Genomic DNA, 17,871 nt, shown 5'->3' on the forward strand with positions numbered 1-17,871 from the left:
TATTTTTTAGTTCCGTTTTCTACATTATATCTATAAAAGAATAAAAGAAATTATTTTTCGCCATTTTGTATCATAAAAATTATAATAAATATGCATTCGATACGTGTGCACCATCAATTTCTCTATATACCATTATATACATATTACTCTCACTTAGGTGACAACACAATTATTCAAAACTCAATACATTATTCAAAATTATAATGATGTTAAAAACGCACAAAAGTTATCCTCTTGTAAATAAATATGATCATTTAATTAGAGCGACTTTCGTGCCCTCTACGAATAGATGCAAAAGCATGGTGAACTATATAAGCTCGCGCATGTCCGCGTTATACAATCGCGCAGACCACGATTTGCCCGTTACGGTGCGTGCATACGAGGCAGCCGGAGATATTGAAAACGAGAGTTTCGATCTATCCACGCTAGCTGTTTCACCGACCACGAAGGAAAGTGTAACTGGCATGAGGATTGTGCCAGAGAATAGAGAAATGAAAGTGGCTGACTGTCAATGGATCAACGGTTTATGCACGAAGTCGACATTTAGCAATTAAAGCAAAAACATATGAACTTAGAAAATATTTTTTATTATAATTTCTCGTTATTTTGTTGATCATCTGACTAATAAATCTGGATTGTAATTATATAAATTTTTTTTGATTGTTTAAATTAGATTTTGCTTTCTTTTGCTTGTTAAAATTCTTATGGAATTTTTACTTCTTTTGATATAATAGAATTTTGAGAGGTTAGAGTAAAGTTAAAAAGATAAAGAATTGTCTTTTATTTGAGGAGTAGTATTATAAAAAAATTAATAGTTTCTACTTTTTGAATTTGTATTCTTTCTAATACGGTATTATTTAATCGTAAGTAATGTAATTTTTGTAGAAAAAAGTTAAAAAAATAAAAATTTTTTAATCTTGATCGTGAAAGTGCTTGATCGTTTTTTTAACTTAACGTTAATAGTTTTCACTTTCAGTGATTTGTGTTGTGTAGTAACAGTTCTGAATCGTGTTATCAAGTATAGTTTTAAATTGTTTTTCCATGTAATGTTAAAAAAAAAACGTAAATCAGCAATAAAAAAGAAACCATTAACCTCTTTATTTTATCAAACTAACAACTATTTCGAAAATAGTTAAGACATGTGCTTTTAAGATATTATGTTGAATTATATATAACTCTTGAATTAATATTAATTTTTTAAAATAAAGAATTAATATTAATATATATAATTAATATTAATAATTTGACTAATAATATTTTTTGAAAAAATAAATGTAATATTTTTTACTTGCATAAGTTTTTCTATATGATTGTTGCAAAATTTAATATCGTTTTACCTGAGAATATCATTTTATTATATATCTAACATAAGACCTTGTTTCAGCAAAAATGAATTGTGTTCCTGGAATCGAGTTTTAAGTTACATGCAAGTTGTATTTGATGACCGTGATCATTACGATTTTCTAACAAGGAAGAATTATTTGTGTAAACTGGAATTAGGCCCGCATTATGTTCAAAAGAAAAAAAATATATGCTAATGATACGTGGACAAGGGCAAGTGCATTGCTCTTGGCAATACAAAATCTTGATCTTTTAAAAAAGATGAATTTGAATTTCGCTATTTCGTTAAATAATAGAAATGAAATTTCATATTTTGCATTTTAAATAAAAAATATTACATTTTAAATAAAATTTTAAATATCTAACTTTTCTTTAAAATGAAATCTAAATTCTAACATTAAGCAATGAAAATTAAACTTAAAATTTAAAATTGAATTTTTTAATAAAACTACTAATAAAACTGATTATTTTTCAAAAAATTTTGATAAAACTATTTTATAGAATAGAAGATAATATAGAAGATTCTGAAAGAATTGAAATTTATTTATCCTAAATAATAAAAAAAGAAAACGAAAAGTAATAAAAAAAAAGATTTAATCGCATTTTTAATTTCGTGTTCACGATATGAAATCAAGACGTGCATAAATTGCATTTTTAAAAAACGTAATATTTCATTCAAATCAGACGGTTTAGTAAACATTCTCGTCAATATCAAAAACAATAACTGAATTTCTAGCATGTTTAATTCGTTTAAATGAAGTATACAATTAAAAAAAAGAAATGAAAAGAAACCAAGCCGCGGAAGTAGAACTTTATTGAAAAAAAAGTAGCACAAAATTATGTTGTTAAAAACCGAATCAAATATAAATTGAAAATCAACATATTTGTACGAAAAAAATTTATTGATTAAGTTTAGAACCTTAATAATAAATTATCCAAATCAGGAAAAACTGCGATTTCACTTTTCTTACATTTATTCATATATCTACATAATTATTCCATACTTAACCTAAAACCGTCGTCACCCTCACTTTCTCATTACATATCTTTTCTTTATATCCATTTCATGTGTTACTTTTTTAAGCAATAAACGAAACAAAACAACTAAATAGTTACATTTTTTTATTTTTACTTTTAAAAATTTACTTTTAAAACACAAAAAAAGAAAACGCTACAACGAAAAGCGTAATATTTCGAACTATTCGAAAGATAACTATATTACGCATGCGTAATAGAAATTCTATATGCTTGTATAAGAAATCATAGTATAATTACAGCATTAGATAATAGGTTAAGTTATTCAATTTTTATGTTTACATATATATATATATAAAAATAAATATATTTTAATTTTTTTATTTCTCAAAAAATTTTTTGCAACTTACATACAACACAAATATAGATAATAAAATCTCTCCAAATATCAATTTTAAAATCACTTTTATAATTACTGACATAAATGAGAAATAACATATGTTACATATCAAATATGTAATCATGTATCAGTTTTACTATAATGATTAATAATTATGATTAGCTTAACAATTAAGATTGCAATTGAGACAAGAATTCATTCGTTAGTTGCTTAGCATTTTAATAAAATTCGTAAATAACTATTTAATATCTATTTACTATTGATATTAAGTTATTATTTCTTTTTGTCTATTTGAATTATTTGTTTGTTGAATTGAAAATCATTTCCTTGATGCAATATGATCCTGAAGAAACTAATAGTTTGGATATATTTCATACAAATAAATTGAATATTTACAATGTAAAAAAAAAAAAGATATAAATAGAGAAAAGATATAAAACTTAATTTTTACATGTATTACACTTCAATAGTTTTATTTTAATAGTTTATAGCAGTTTTTACGAAACGAAAATGAAATGAAACGTTTGAATTAAAATTAATTATATATGATGGATCGAACTTTGCGTTTGTTCAAAAATTAATAATTCTAACAGATTTCTTTCGTTGATGCTTCATTATAGTATGTCTTATTTTCGTTCTGAACATGCACAAATATTATCACGATTTGATACATAATCTTCACAATATTCGAGTATTATTGAATTCGATGAGTTCAAAATTCATTCATTCGATATATAATAATAATATTTGAAAAAAAAAGATTAATTTGAAAAAAAATAGTGGAAAAATGTTTAATTTGAGAAAAAAGTTAAATTTTAATAGAAAAATCTGTAACCTAATAATAGATATTAAAATAACAATAAACATTGTTAATTTTAAATCTTAAATTTAATAAAATCTTAAATTAATATGTAATTATTCATAACATTCAAAAATATTTTAGTTAAATAAAATCCGAGTTTATCTTATATTATTCTTTCATTCTTTCATTCTTTCATTCTTTCATTCTTTCATTCTTTCATAAATTTCATAAATTTCTCCTGTTTGTATCAGAATTAAACAAATATAAAATAAATATGAAAATCCACGAATAACCACAATATTCTGTGCACAATAATCTGTTGAAATATTCTGTCGAAAAATAAAAAAAAGAAAATTCATTCAAGACTTACGTCATTTATGGTCGACAGGATTGGAGCTGCGTCGATCGAATGCACGATCTTCTAGAGTCCTCATGTTTCCATTGTCGAGATCCTCAGTGTCATCACGACGAGGAAAGGACGAAGCGTTTCACCGATTCAACTCACGTATTGATGCCGTTAAGATCAAATTTTATATGTAAACCTTGTTTCGATTTCCTCAAAGGACTTTACTTTCAGCGTGATTCTGTTGCGCACCAATTTCGTGATCACTGCACATCAACACACTGCTGGCTCCTTCGACGTTCGTTTCCTCTCTCTTCGTATTTATTTATGTTCACGAATAAAAATGGAAAAACAGATTAATTTTTAAAGAATAATGAAAGTTTAAACAAAAATGCATTTCTTCCTTCAAATTCAATCATTTTTTGTCCCAAAAATTTATCTATCCGATTATGCATGCGCAGACGAAGCAAAAATAAAAAAATCGTATGCTGAAAAACCGAAACATGCGTCACGCGCGAAGATTCGCAGCTGACTGCTCTCTTATAGCTCGTTATGCCGCACAGGTAGCTGTCGATTTTACGAGCGTTCGAGGACTCGTCGGTAAACAAAACGCGAACGATTGAAATGAAAGAGGTTATAAAGTGAAAATCGATCGAGGCTTATTGGTATTAAATCGTGGTGTGAGAGAGTTGAGATTTTTTGTTTTACAGTTATTCGCATTAATATTTAAACAGGACAGTGTCAGTGAATTTGTTAATTTGTAATATTTAAGTATTTTTACGTTATATAGAAATACGGTATGAATTGTTCAATAAATGGATTATCAATAACTTTTTTATTCGATAATTTTATGAAAAATAAATATTTTGTTTATATAATTCGTTGTTAAATTGTTAAAAATAATATATTTCCAATTCTTTGTGCTTTTATGAACTACTAATAAATAATTTTTATATTTTCATAATTATGAGTGAGACTAATTGTTGAGGTTAGCATTAATTAAATCAGTGAATATCATTTAAAAAAAAAAAAATTACAAAATTACAAAATTACAAAGAATTAAATTTTTTATTGTTTTTTTTTGTTGTTTTTATATCTTAAAATAATACAATTTTAATTCGAATAATAAAATTGAGAATAACAACTTAATTTGACATTATACTATTATAATTATCCGTGTATAATCCACAAGAAAACCTATAGAAAAACATAAAATAAGACAAATTCACTGTAACAAGACCAAAACCTGTCTCATTTTATCGCCATTCCGAATAATGTTTAGCGATGACTATGAAACAGCCTCTTCCTGATGTTAAAATAAATCCCGCGAATTCTAATATAAGGCAATAAAGCGTTTATCTTTCAAGTTTTTTATTAACCGTTTTCATCGACCGGTATCCTGAAACTGGAAACACGAAATTGATTTCTGTAGACGAGGACAAAGATCAAATTTGTTCCTATCTCTATCTATCTGCCAAACAGTTATCCATCTAACACATACGCACACAGCCTCGTTGAAATAAAACATGAATCAGGCTAAATGACAAAAATAATGTTATTAACTCGACAAAATCACACGATTCTTTTTCTTCGGTTTTCCAGCATTTTTTCCCGCGGAAAAGTAATGATCTATCTCGTGGTTGGTATCTGGCACAAGTGCACTGTACCCCATGCACGTACGGAAGACGTGCACTTTCGCTGTCGATCCAATACCACCGATATATTCCGCGAATAGCGTCCTTACGCGATATAAAAATATCCTTTGACACGACCAAATCTGTTCTTCCTTGCTCTCCTTGCTTCGACTCTTCCTTTCACGAGAGGAAGATCTTTTATACTACTATAAATTGAATTGAAAAAAAAAAAAAAAAATGGAATGGAAGAGAATAGTCGACGAAAAAAAAAAGAAAAAATTTCGGAAGAATTAGGAGTTACGATTGTCAGACGTTCCCTTCTCCTTTTGTACGGGATTTTTTCGCGGTGCTCGAATCCACGGGCATCTCTTTCCGTCGACGACACCGTTTTTCGTTAATTCGCCCCGTTAGAATACGGGTAACGGATAACGGTCGCGTGGTCGGAAATCGCCAAGACCCGAGAGATCCCGCTTCTCGAAAGACCGTCTCGAGGACCGACGATCGAAACGGAGAGGAAAGGCCGGCCAGAGAGAGCGCGCACACCGCGGATTGGAAATTAATGCGAATGCGCGAGCGGACTCGGTCTAACTGCGGTAGACGATACCCGTCGACGTTGGTAGCAAAAGTGGAAGGTGGGGAAACGACCCAGGGACTGGGGACTACTCGCCACTGGTGGCGATTGTGATTGTTAGCGCACGGTTATTCGGTGTGTGCACGAATGTGTCGAGACCAGAGGAGAAGGTTGCTCTCCTCGCCTCGATTCGGTACGCCACTGGCCGACCTGCCTCTTTTCAAAATCGGGAAAGTCGTCGAGAGGGGCTGTCCTTCTCCGAGCCTGAGCATACCCCCTTTCGACGATATTGATGGAGATCGGCTGTACTCTTGACGACCATGCTCGATCAGCTTGACACCTCCTTCGTCCCGGGTTGCTTTGCGAGTTGCAAGTTTATCTTCTTAACCGACGATTCGTTGGATGGAATTTTTTTTTTTTTTTTTTTAATTTTCTACGATCGATTGAATTATGTTGGGATTAATTAGAAAAAGAGAAAAAAAGACTGTACATGGAGAAAGTACCTGAATATATGCAAGATGGTCGAAGATAGTGAACATTTATATCTATTTTGAGTTGTTCCAACGGTGATTTACGGTTCCTGATCGAAGATGTTTCTTCGCAAGAACGAATGTTTGTCGGTTTTAATATTCATGGTGTTACGCAAATTTACAAACTGATTGGCAGACCGTTACGAGAACGAAGAATCGTCCACGAATTTTCTTTTCGGTGATCCATTCAAAACGCTAACATCGTCGCGTATAAAAATTTCTAGATATGCATTTTTGAAAATTGAATAATGTTTAGAAATTCGTGGAATAAATTGATCGATTGTTGGCCAAGATGATTCATGAATGTATTATTATAATAGTATGAGCAATATTTATACAACAATAATCCTCAATATCGACTCGTGTTTCCCAAATATTTTCCTCTTAAAAATAAAAATAAAAATTTAATTTTTTTTTCAAGCTTCGAACATTTATAAAATTCGTTAAACTACCTTCATTCCCACGTTACATTTCCAAGCAGATTCTCCCGCATGAGAATCCGTCAGACTAGATTGCCTCTTGCTCTCCAAAAGGAAACGATTGCAGAAATAAGATTGCAGTCCACTTGGCCGGCGGAAGCGTGTCTACACTTCGCGTGACTTGTCCGAATCGAATCTCTAGACTGAGAGATTCACTCTTGATGTCCCGCGACCCAGAACTGGAAAACTAGTTTCCATTGATCTGTAAACAAAAACTTATTAAGAAGGGAAAATAAATAAAGGGAAAAAAAAAAAAAAAAAAAAAAGTGACAGATTGTCAAAGCGAAAGACAAAGAACAAAGTAGAAGGGAAACGCTCGAGGCTCTTGATTAGAAGCGATCGTTTTCCGGTTTTCCGTTCGCGAGCCACAGCTGCCTGGCTGCCCCTGCTTTTCCTTCCTGCTTGCTCCTTCGCTTCGCCGTTGACTCAACTCGCGAGAGGGAAAGTATTTTATACCACGCTTGGCTTGGCAAGAGAAAGGGGACACGGTTCGCTCCTAATTTCTGTTTTAACTCGGTGAACCTATATATCGTGGCTGAGAGCATGTAACTCGATGCCAGTCACATTATGTATATTTACATTAGTGTGTGTATCCGCATATACACAAGTATTCTTAAAGGATACGTTACATTCGACGGTGAAACATGGTGGTCCAGCGTGTAAAGCGGCTTATTATCGTTCATACCGTCTTCGTAACGTCTTCGAATGTGAGATACAGAATGTTGGCAAGAGGAAAGAGAGGAAAAGGAGGCTTGCGCAGAGCGCGTGCTCGACAGTCAACCTCTGTTAGAGGTGAGGCGAGGATGCAGCCTCTTGGCTAAAAGTGAAATCGTCTATAGAACGTACTTGTATCATAGCTGTTATTATATGTTATGCCAGACATCGGATGAGGATTTGAAACCGCGATTACACCAACTGCACACCGGAACAACAGCACGGTGCGCGCGTGCGGATATCACGACTTGACATCCATGTCCACGATGAAGAAGTCGCCAGGACGATAGTTAAAGATTGTTGTCGTCCATTCGTCGAAACTGCACGCGAAAATAGTAATTATTTGTCCGTGAACGGGACTGATTCCATAGGGAAATCCGCATATTGTTTCCAGCCGGTTGGCGGGTAAACATGAGGTGCGGGTATACCTGCGTTAATTACGAAAGTGAAAGTGTGGGTCATTCATGATACACAGCTAACGGTATTTATACATATGAAATAAAAAGAAATCTTGTAGCCTCTTCTTCTTTCTGTTCCTTTTACGTAATTGATCTTGATATTGTTTCTGCGCTCTTTGATTATCCACGCACCGAGACCAACATTCTGTACGCGTGGTTTGTGCCATGTATGTCTTCTACTGCCTGTTCCTAAAAGTAACCTTTATGTAATATATCGTGTGACGTTAATTATAATGGATTGTAGAAAATTGGTAGTATTTTAATTTTGTTAATTTTCAATAATATATATTGTTTAAAAATATTTATGTAAAAGAAAATGTAATTAATATAAATCAAATTAGAGATATTAAAAATAGATATTAAAAATATATAAAATTTATTTTTATGAAATTAACAAGAACAATTTTGATATATTAAAAAATTTATAAAAAAAAAACTTCTTTTTCATAAAGTATTTAATTTCTATTATAAACGTTTACATATTTCATCTTCTCATTTATATTTTATAAATACAATATCTTATTGTAAATATTTTTTCCCCCTATTTTTCATTTAATAATATCAATAATTAATAATATTATTAATAATTATATTATTTAAGAATAATTTATAATTTGTTGAATGAACATCACAACCATTTATTAATATCTCAATGAAATTAAATACTATTTTAGATGGTTATGAAAAATTATTTCATCATATTGATAACACTTGTCTGTGACACTGTGACGAATATTTTTTATAAAATATCTATTTAAGAATCGATACAAAGTAATCATTTTCTGTTATGCTTCTTTTTTCAATCTAAACATTTTTGAAAATCTTACGAAATCAAAACTAATGATTTCATAAAAAATTTCACTTAATAGTTTTGTATTGTAAGAAACAGAAATTTTATAATTCTCCAATATCTAGTAGATGATTCAGCAACTTTTCTTCTTTATCATTTTTTTTCTTTAATTATTATAAAAGTGTTGATTTCGATTTATAATCAAAATATCACCAATTCTGATGTTATAGAATATCTGATGATTGATATTCTGTAATCGATCCTTATTTTACGTAAAGATTTTATCTTTCACAGGTAGCAGCATCTAAAAACGTAAAATAAATAAAGAATGGGATAGATGATAAGTCAGTTGAAATTAATAAAATTAATGATTCCAATTAGTTCGACTAATTTTCACATAAAATTGCATAATAAACCAAAATTAATTATTTTTAATTTGGCATCAAAATATCGAAATATATCGATAAATAAATTTTTTTTAAAATATATAATTTATTAATTGGAAAAATTTAAATTTTCAAAGAAAATAAAAAATTTATATTAAATTTATCTACTTTACCAAATGCTGATCACTTAATTAAAAGAATAATCATTATTGACATGGAATGATGTTTCTATGAGAGATCGAAACATAAGTAGAAGTATCGGAAAAGCGTATAAGATATGAAAAGATTAGCAATTGTTACGCAACCATCCGGTTAGACAGTATATTGCAAACAAAACAACAGTACACCTTTCACAATGCGCAGCGAAAATTATTACTTGATGTCTATATGAATTCTGTCCAAAAACCTTGACCAATTCAGATCTTCGATTCGATTCATCTAATATACATCGAGATATTTAGTAAAACGATAATTGATGATGCGATAATCGAATTGTTCTTTTATTCGATAATATTACCTTCAAATTTTATCAATAATCATTTCGAGAGAATATGTATCTTTTTTTTTTTTGATTAATTATCTCGATTAATCCACTTATTTGATATTAATTTTAGATTTCTTCTATCTATTAATCGCTTATTCTTATAAAAATAAAAAAAAATATACACTTGTAATTTTTATTTATAATCACAGATTAGGTACGAGCAATAATCTTAATGCGAAATCAATCAAAAAGGAGAAGAAAAGAAATCTTTTTTTATCGTTCCTATTATTAAATCGTATAATGAATCTGACAATCAGTATTGGCTCTTAAATTATTGAAGTACGTGAATATTATCAATTCTTGGATTTTTACACAATATAATGATTATCACAGAAAGTATTATAATATATTGTCAAAAATTTTCAATTATTAATTTATATTTATTATATATATATTATTTAATTATAAAATATTTATTTTTAGTTGAAACCAATTAAAAATAAAAAATTAAATAAAATATATAAAAGATATATAAAAATTGACAAATTAATATAGAATTAATAATTAATAATTAACTATAACTTAAGTAAAATTTTTAACTTATTTAGAGTAATGAATAAAAGATTAAATACTATTAAATATTATTAAATACATATTTTATAATAATATAACAATAATAACTATATAATAATAAAGTTGATTATGATAACAGAGATAATTTAAAAGAGTGTAAATAAGAAAACTATGCATACCAGTATTTTTTTTTTTATGAACTTATTTGACGCACAAATTCTATTTCTAGCTGATATATTAATCAATAATGTACACTAAAAGTACTTAAGATTTCTAATTTCAATAAATTCCATGATAATTCTAAATCAGTTTAATATAGTTATACTATTAGATTTAGTTAAGATACTAGATACATTTATCTTTTAATTATATTTTATATAATACATACTTGTAAATTATTAATCAATTGAACTTATCACTTAAGTGGTACATAAATCTCTACAAAGAAAATATAAAGAAATAAAAGGTGGAATAAGAACTAAAAGTTCTTTAATTTGATTTTATATATTTTATTACATGTATTCATTTGTTAATAATAATTAATTAACAATAATAATAGTTGACATATATAATACAATAGGAGTAATAATTAATTAAGAAACTAATTATCTTTTCTTCCTGTGACAGCTGCCTCAATGCCTAAAGATCCTAGCAATCCTACAGAGTTTATTAATTTCACGTTTGAAATGAATGAAATCAAAAGAATAAAATATTTGTGCTTATATCATTATTATACATATGTTGGACACATACGTCATCTTCAATGCTATTGGTTACATTTCCCTCACTTTTTTTTTCTTTTTTTATATTTTCTTGTTGTTAATCATGTTAAATAACAATGATTATTTAAATAGTTTATATATATATATATGTATAAACTATTTAAATACATATATATACAAATGTTTCAACATTTAAGCCCTTATATAAAACCACTACTTTTGTTTTTTAAATATTTCATGTAAATTATGTAAGTAATATTTATGTTTAAAATTAAAAAACCACATAAAACCATAAATATGAAATTGTTCATAAAAATAGTTATGAAAATTATAATTATCATTTTTACTAGGTAAATCTTCTACTAACTCATAATTTATATAAAAATGACAAATTTTCGTCTATATTAAACGTGCAAATTATCCATGTCAAAAATCAATAAATATTTCTTTAGTTATAGAAAAGTCAATATATAGTTCTAAAAGCATATACAAATATTTTAACTTGTCATGCAATATGGTACTATAGATATTTTTCAACGATAATTTGAAAATTTGATTTAATTTATAACTTAATTTATATATGATATTTTTTAATTTTTTAATAGCAATTTCATGTATCATCTTGCAATTGAAATAATTTGCACGTTCTTAATCTTTTCATGAAAGAAAAATAATTTTTCAACTATAGCATTAAATATTAATAATGTTGCAAATCTTAAATAGAATAAAAGCATATATATAACGTTTTGTGGTTTTTAAACTAATCAAGATAAATATTATAAAATACATAATCTCAACACAAAAACTTAAAAAAAATAGTTAATTTTTTAAGTTATGCCATAAGATTCTAAATGAGAAATGAAAATGTGGTTTCTCATTAGAAATGCCGAATAATTGTTTCAATAAGTTTGTTGTTATTATAATATGTATGCATTAAAGATCAACTTCAAGATAATCGTAAAAGTATGATGATGGTGGATTAGTAACGTCAGCTAAAATTTGAGTTGATGTCAATGCAATATTTGAATTGTGCCATGCATTAGTGTCAGTTCCACCGATATCCAAACCAAGTCGTAAATTAGCTGGAGTATTGCCAATAACAAAATGTTCTTCAGTCAAAGGTAAAGCATCTTTTAATAAATGCCTGCAAAATATAATAACCAAAAGCTTTATATTTATTATTTGAACAACATAATTGCAATTAAAAAATATAATGAAATAAATATAATAATAAAATATAATATAATAAATATAATCAAATAAAATATAATAAAGTATGTTATATAATTTCTTACCAAATATTTTCGTCAGCAACAATATGAACTTTTGGTACAGGGAATCCATTGAATGGAGAAGCAACTGGCAATGTATATGCCCCCATATTTTCAAAAATTATCCAATCACCAAGATCCATTTCGTGTAATAGAACATTTTCAACAACTTGATCCAAACCATCACAGGTTGGTCCCCAAATACTTGAGGGAATCATCTTTCCACAACCTTTCTGTTAAAATGTTTATTATTGACAACAATTCATCTTTCCACAATCTTAATTATTAATATTGAAATATTTAATGTTAAATATCTTGAATTTAATATATTTAATGTTAAGTATCTTGAATTTAATATTTAATAATCTACAAAATAATATTTTTAAATAGCATAATTTTTAATAATGATTACCTTTAGAGGTATTGGAATTACATGTTGATGATCATAAAGTAAACAATTGAAGGATCCATAAACACCATCATTAATATAATACATATTGTGCGTAATTGTATTTGGTGAATTTTCATCGCCACGTACTGAACGTTTGCTATGAATGCTGGTTGCAAGTGTAAATGCTGAGGCAACATAAAAACGGCCAGGTTCAGCAATTACATGAACAGCATCAGCTAAAAATTGTATAAATAAAAATAATAAATTTGTTATAATGTAAAATATTATAATAAAATAAATAAATATTACTTACTGTTAAAGTATTCATCAAGTGCTTCATTAACAACATCAGCAATTTTATCAATACTAGAACCTTTATTTCCAGGATAACCACCTCCAATATCTAACAAATATGGTTTAAAACCAAGATCTGTTGCTAAATCAAATAATATCTTAGAATGGCGTATAGCTCGATAAAATACTGGTGGATCTTGACAACCAGATCCAACATGAAAACTAATACCAATGATATTGAGTCCTAATACACGTGAAAGACGCAAAAGATTGGGTGCTTCGAATATAGGATCACAACCAAATTTCATACCTAATTGACACTGAGCAACTTCAGCATCACAACGAATTCTAATAACAACCTAAAAGAAAAAAAAAATAAATTAAATTAAATTTATAACTTAATTATAATTGAATTAAATTTATAATCATATAGAAAAATATAACGAAAAATGAAACATTTTCTATTACCTTAGCAGTTGGATGAAGTTTTTTAATTTTATGTAATTCGCTTTCATTATCTGCTGTCATAACGTCGACACCAACAGCAGCAGAATGACGGATATGTGATGCCGGTTTAGCTGGATTAGCGAAGATAATTCTCGACGGGTCTACTCCAACACTTAGTACTTTGTTAATCTCAGACTATAAATAACAATGAATAATAGAAATGTTAGACTTAAGTTAGAATAAGTTAGACTATTTACCTGGTATATCTATTATCAATAATATACAATGACAAGGTATTAGATTACTTACTTTGGACGCACAATCGAAACCAATACCAAGAGCAGCCAGTACCTCAATTACAATTAAATTATCGTTACATTTTACAGCTGAAATTTTGTAATAAAATTAATTAATTTCTATAATTAATTGAAATTTATAATAGAAAATAAAACATAATATTTAATAAGTATTTTACCATAATAAGGACTGACGCGTGGCATTTTTTCTTTCCATATTTGATGTTTACGTACGACATCTCCAATATCAAGTACATAAAAAGCTTCTTCTTGCAATCCACTCAATGCAATATCTTTGATGACGGTCATAACATTTGACGCACTGTCCAAGACATGAATACGTTCGTCCAGATTTGTTACCTTCATATTGTTTATTTTATTGTTTTTAAGTTTTTAAAAGATACTCTGTAGGCGCTAGGCAGCAAACTAAAATTAAAAAACACATTACATTATAAAATATTTTGTTATTTATTCATAATATACTACATTATACATACGAGGCAGCTGTCAATGAGAATTGGGTGAGTCGTGAGGAGGCGGGTTAAGACAAAATCACTATGGGGGTGCTAGCAAAGCCACGGGGGCTCTGCGTTCAGGGCCAACTTCCAGTTGCCGCAGTTATCTACGCACCCACCAATAGACTGGCCTACCAGTCTATTGCAGATAGAACCCTGCAACGAATAAATTATATATTATAACATTAGTATTTTATCCTTTTATACTATATCATATTTTAAACAAAATAAAACAATTACAAATATGTAAATTTAAAAAACATTTCTGATTATTTTTTCATATATTAAAAAATTTTTTATACATGAATTTGCATAAATTATTAAAAATTAATCAATCAATTAAATATTAAAATATTATTAAAATATTATAATAATAATGTAGAATAATTATAATAATGTTACAATAATTTTTTCTTTTAAAAAAATTTCTAAGTCAAGTTGACAATTCATTAATAACTAAATATAATTTTTATGAAAATTTTTGGATTAAAGTTAAATTTCAAAAAAATGGTCTATTAATTGATTTATCTTTATTAATGCATTTTATATAACATAAAAAATTATATTTTTATAATCACATTGATTATTTATATAGATTTGTCTATGATATAAATTTTGAAAGTAACACAAATAAAAATAAAATAATATAAGTAAAAGTTATAACAAATAAAAATAAAGTAATATAAGTAAAACTTAATGTACTAAAACATACTAAATATAAAACTATATTTATACTTTTGGAGAAATAATATACAATATACAAACATATACTTATAATTAAATCTGTACCTATCAATACATATAGTAGCACATGTCATATATTTTCTTGCACTCCCAAAATTATCTTATCAAATTTTATCAGTATTAATTAAATGAATTTTTTACCAGAAGATATGAAATTAAACCTGACCACATTAAAATAAAATATTTTTATAAATTCTATATTAATTTCTATAAATTTTTAAATAATATATTAAATCTTATTTGAATAAATTTTTTTATATATACTTTTAAATATAACATTTTTTGAATCAGTATATTTATTAGTCTAAAATGATATAATTATCTCAATAAAAAAATATAACTTTTTTTTAAAAAAAGAGATTACACACTTACCTGATTTTTAAAAGTAATTCTCGTAGCTTTTATAAAACTTTATAGCAATAAAACTAATAGAATCAAAATTTGGAAAACTTTTATTTCTTTATAAAATGACTATTTCTGTAATAATTTAAAAGGAACAATAATAAAAAATAAAACTATATACTTTTTTTTCTTGTGATAGCTCAAAATGTGGTCAATGTAACAAGTGCTATAAACAATCAAGAGCACAGGAAAATACTGAACCTGAACTAACTATTTGAACCACTATTTATATGAGAAAGATAAGTACTATCAGGCAGCCTTTGCGTGGTACTAACTCTACTTCATGGAACAAAGCTTATCTGACGGCCAAGGAATACATGGTTTACACAGTTCCAATTGAATATGGAGGGGTAATGCACAAGCCATTTAGAGATCATGTCTTCATTGGGGGGCATGGAAATAATATATTTAATCTATGTGCTATGCTGTTGAAAATTATAGATTACAACCATTTATCACAATCAGTTGACATTTAGCTGATAATATCTTTGTAATATATTCATAGTTAAAATACAGGTACATGCTATATCATTATATTACATCATTATTACTTATAGTACTTCTAATTAGGCGAACACTTTTTTTATTAAAATATAATATAAAAGATATTAATTTTATATAACAAAATTTGTTTAAAATTTATATAAATTTTAAAAAATACAACTTATTAAGTACTAATTATATTAAAAATTATAAAATAATTAATTTCAATAAGATAATTTAATAATATTCAGTTTTTAAAATAATCAATTATAGCAAATCAAAACAATTTAGTATATTTCATTTAAAAAATATGTATTAAAAAATATAAAAAACATAACATATTGTCTATTTTATTTGAAATAAAAATACGATATTATTTGAAAATTATGTATTATTATTATTTAAAACAAAATATTCAATTTAAAAAAAATGTCAATCCAATAATACTTACAATATCACTGTTGAATAAAAAATTTTCTTGATTGATAAAGTGAAATTTTTAAATAAAATTGTTACATTTCAGTATAATTTTACTAGTTTATGCAGGAAATATCAGGCCGACTTAGGTAGTAGTAACTTTAAAATAACATAGCATCGAAATACAAACTGCTCCGCAAACATAATGTTAGCAAGTAACAAGATAATACAATGTTTGCAAAATAAGTTCTGTTATTGTGTGGTAATATTTATTATATTAAATAAATAATTTGGGTTCAAATCAATTAATTTTAGAAAAGAGAAAAGGATAATGAAATATAGAATAAAAAATAATGGAAAAATTACAACGAAAAATTGACGAAACAATTGTGCATAATAAGGAAATATTCTACGAGAATAATTTTAAAAAATCATCATCTATCAGTATAATAATATTTAATCTGTTATTAAACATATTGCATGACAAGAAGCTTGTACAAACTTTACAAAGACCACGTTGTGACTCATCGATAACTAAAATTTTCACGTGACAGCATGCAAGATGTACTCGGAAGACAATATCAAATATGCATTAATATACATACCTTATCAAATGATCGCCACCCTGCGGGTCGGCACTCGGTTTTTGACGGAATGATGGAAGTTTTCGGTGACTGGATCTCAAAAATCAGTCAAATCGATCGATGAAAGTTGAAGCTTCGTTCGTGTTGTGACCAGTGCCTGTCGGATTCTCTCGCGACCGATTCCCCGTTAAAAATATCGAAAAAGAACATTCGTTTGTTCAATCGTAACTGCTTAAGAGTTACGAGAGAACATTAATACGCCTGTCGATTAACTCGTAATTCGTATTTAATTTCGTAAAAAATCTCGAAAAAACCTAGTGGAACCGCAGAACTTCCTCCCACGGACACACCACCGAGCAAGAGCTCCCGGAAAGGTTCGTAAAAGCATCCAATGCGAAGCATATTCGATTTTATAACTCGAACTTCGAGTTTTTCTTTCGATTATTACAATCGATTAGAATTTAAATATATTGCGGACAAAGCTTAAAACATTTAAGATATATAATTGAAATTTTACTAAAATTTATATTAAAATTATTTATAATAATTTATTTATAATAATAATTTTATAATTATTGAAATTTCTTACAATTATTAAAATTATAAAAAATTAAAATTTTTTTTAATATAATATTGAAATATATATTTTTTTTAGAAAAAATAATATTATATCGTTGAATTTGAAATTTAATTAACTGTTTAAATACAAACAAATATATAGATAAAAACAGGAAAATTTAAAAATTAACTTTCAATCTTTAATGTTATAAAGAAATGATTCAGAAAAAATATAAATGATATGAATTTTTGTAATTATAATTTATT

The 17,871-nt window shown here is 27.3% G+C and overlaps 2 protein-coding genes and 1 long non-coding RNA gene across 11 annotated transcripts in view; 1 reads left to right on the forward strand and 2 right to left on the reverse strand.

The window, feature by feature from the left end:
* Positions 1-6,149, reverse strand: part of sona (sol narae metalloprotease) — a 63,582-nt gene extending 57,433 nt beyond the window's left edge. For 2 of the 7 annotated variants that reach the window (XM_086913688.1, XM_086913690.1), the window contains exons 1-3: positions 5,797-6,085; positions 5,606-5,701; positions 3,889-4,174 (exon numbers count right to left, since the gene is read on the reverse strand). The gene's annotated coding sequence lies outside the window, so the exon portion shown is untranslated. Of the gene's footprint in view, positions 1-3,888; positions 4,175-5,605 lie in introns of all 7 variants that reach the window. The other 5 variants (XM_086913686.1, XM_012494711.3, XM_086913691.1 and 2 more) reach the window with 4 other exon arrangements.
* On the forward strand, positions 324-2,450 carry LOC147656785 (uncharacterized). Its single transcript, XR_015293886.1, has 2 exons — positions 324-637; positions 1,385-2,450. It is a non-coding gene; the product is annotated as an uncharacterized LOC147656785 (long non-coding RNA).
* A 420-nt stretch (positions 6,150-6,569) lies between the features above and the next one.
* LOC100870604 (ornithine decarboxylase) lies at positions 6,570-17,426 on the reverse strand. Of its 3 annotated transcripts, XR_015293883.1 has the most exons (12): positions 17,068-17,422; positions 14,399-14,572; positions 14,081-14,327; positions 13,915-13,991; positions 13,627-13,800; positions 13,178-13,517; positions 12,886-13,100; positions 12,498-12,706; positions 8,218-8,436; positions 7,922-8,109; positions 7,049-7,277; positions 6,570-6,979 (listed from the first exon to the last, which is right to left on the reverse strand). XR_015293883.1 is itself a non-coding variant. In XM_086913693.1 (9 exons), exons 3-9 carry the CDS (start codon positions 14,265-14,267, stop codon positions 12,136-12,138), a joined length of 1,413 nt encoding a protein of 470 aa, XP_086769819.1. In that variant the 5' UTR covers positions 14,268-14,327; positions 14,399-14,572; positions 17,068-17,426; the 3' UTR covers positions 10,969-12,135. The 3 variants fall into 3 exon arrangements, 2 of the variants coding, with proteins under 2 accessions (XP_086769819.1, XP_012350242.2); XM_086913693.1 differs by lacking the exons at positions 6,570-6,979; positions 7,049-7,277; positions 7,922-8,109; positions 8,218-8,436 and adding an exon at positions 10,969-12,346 and having other exon boundaries at positions 17,068-17,426; XM_012494788.3 differs by lacking the exons at positions 6,570-6,979; positions 7,049-7,277; positions 7,922-8,109; positions 8,218-8,436; positions 17,068-17,422 and adding exons at positions 10,969-12,346; positions 15,533-15,765.
* Positions 17,427-17,871: the final 445 nt, after the last annotated feature.

This window comes from Apis florea, unplaced genomic scaffold (genome assembly GCF_048593485.1).
Source record: "Apis florea isolate Af1SG1 unplaced genomic scaffold, ASM4859348v1 contig_3496_pilon, whole genome shotgun sequence".
Classification (NCBI taxonomy): Eukaryota; Metazoa; Arthropoda; class Insecta; order Hymenoptera; family Apidae; genus Apis; species Apis florea.

What these genes read in the sequence shown, in the direction of transcription:
- LOC100870604 (XM_086913693.1), bottom strand. Translation starts at nt 14,267, where the DNA reads ATGAAGGTAACAAATCTGGACGAACGTATTCATGTCTTGGACAGTGCG. An exon ending in AACTTCATCCAACTGCTAAG is followed by an intron (nt 13,518 to 13,626) that starts GTAATAGAAAAT and finishes TTTTTCTTTTAG; the next exon opens with GTTGTTATTAGAATTCGTTG. An exon ending in TAATTCCAATACCTCTAAAG is followed by an intron (nt 12,707 to 12,885) that starts GTAATCATTATT and finishes ACATTTTAACAG; the next exon opens with AAAGGTTGTGGAAAGATGAT.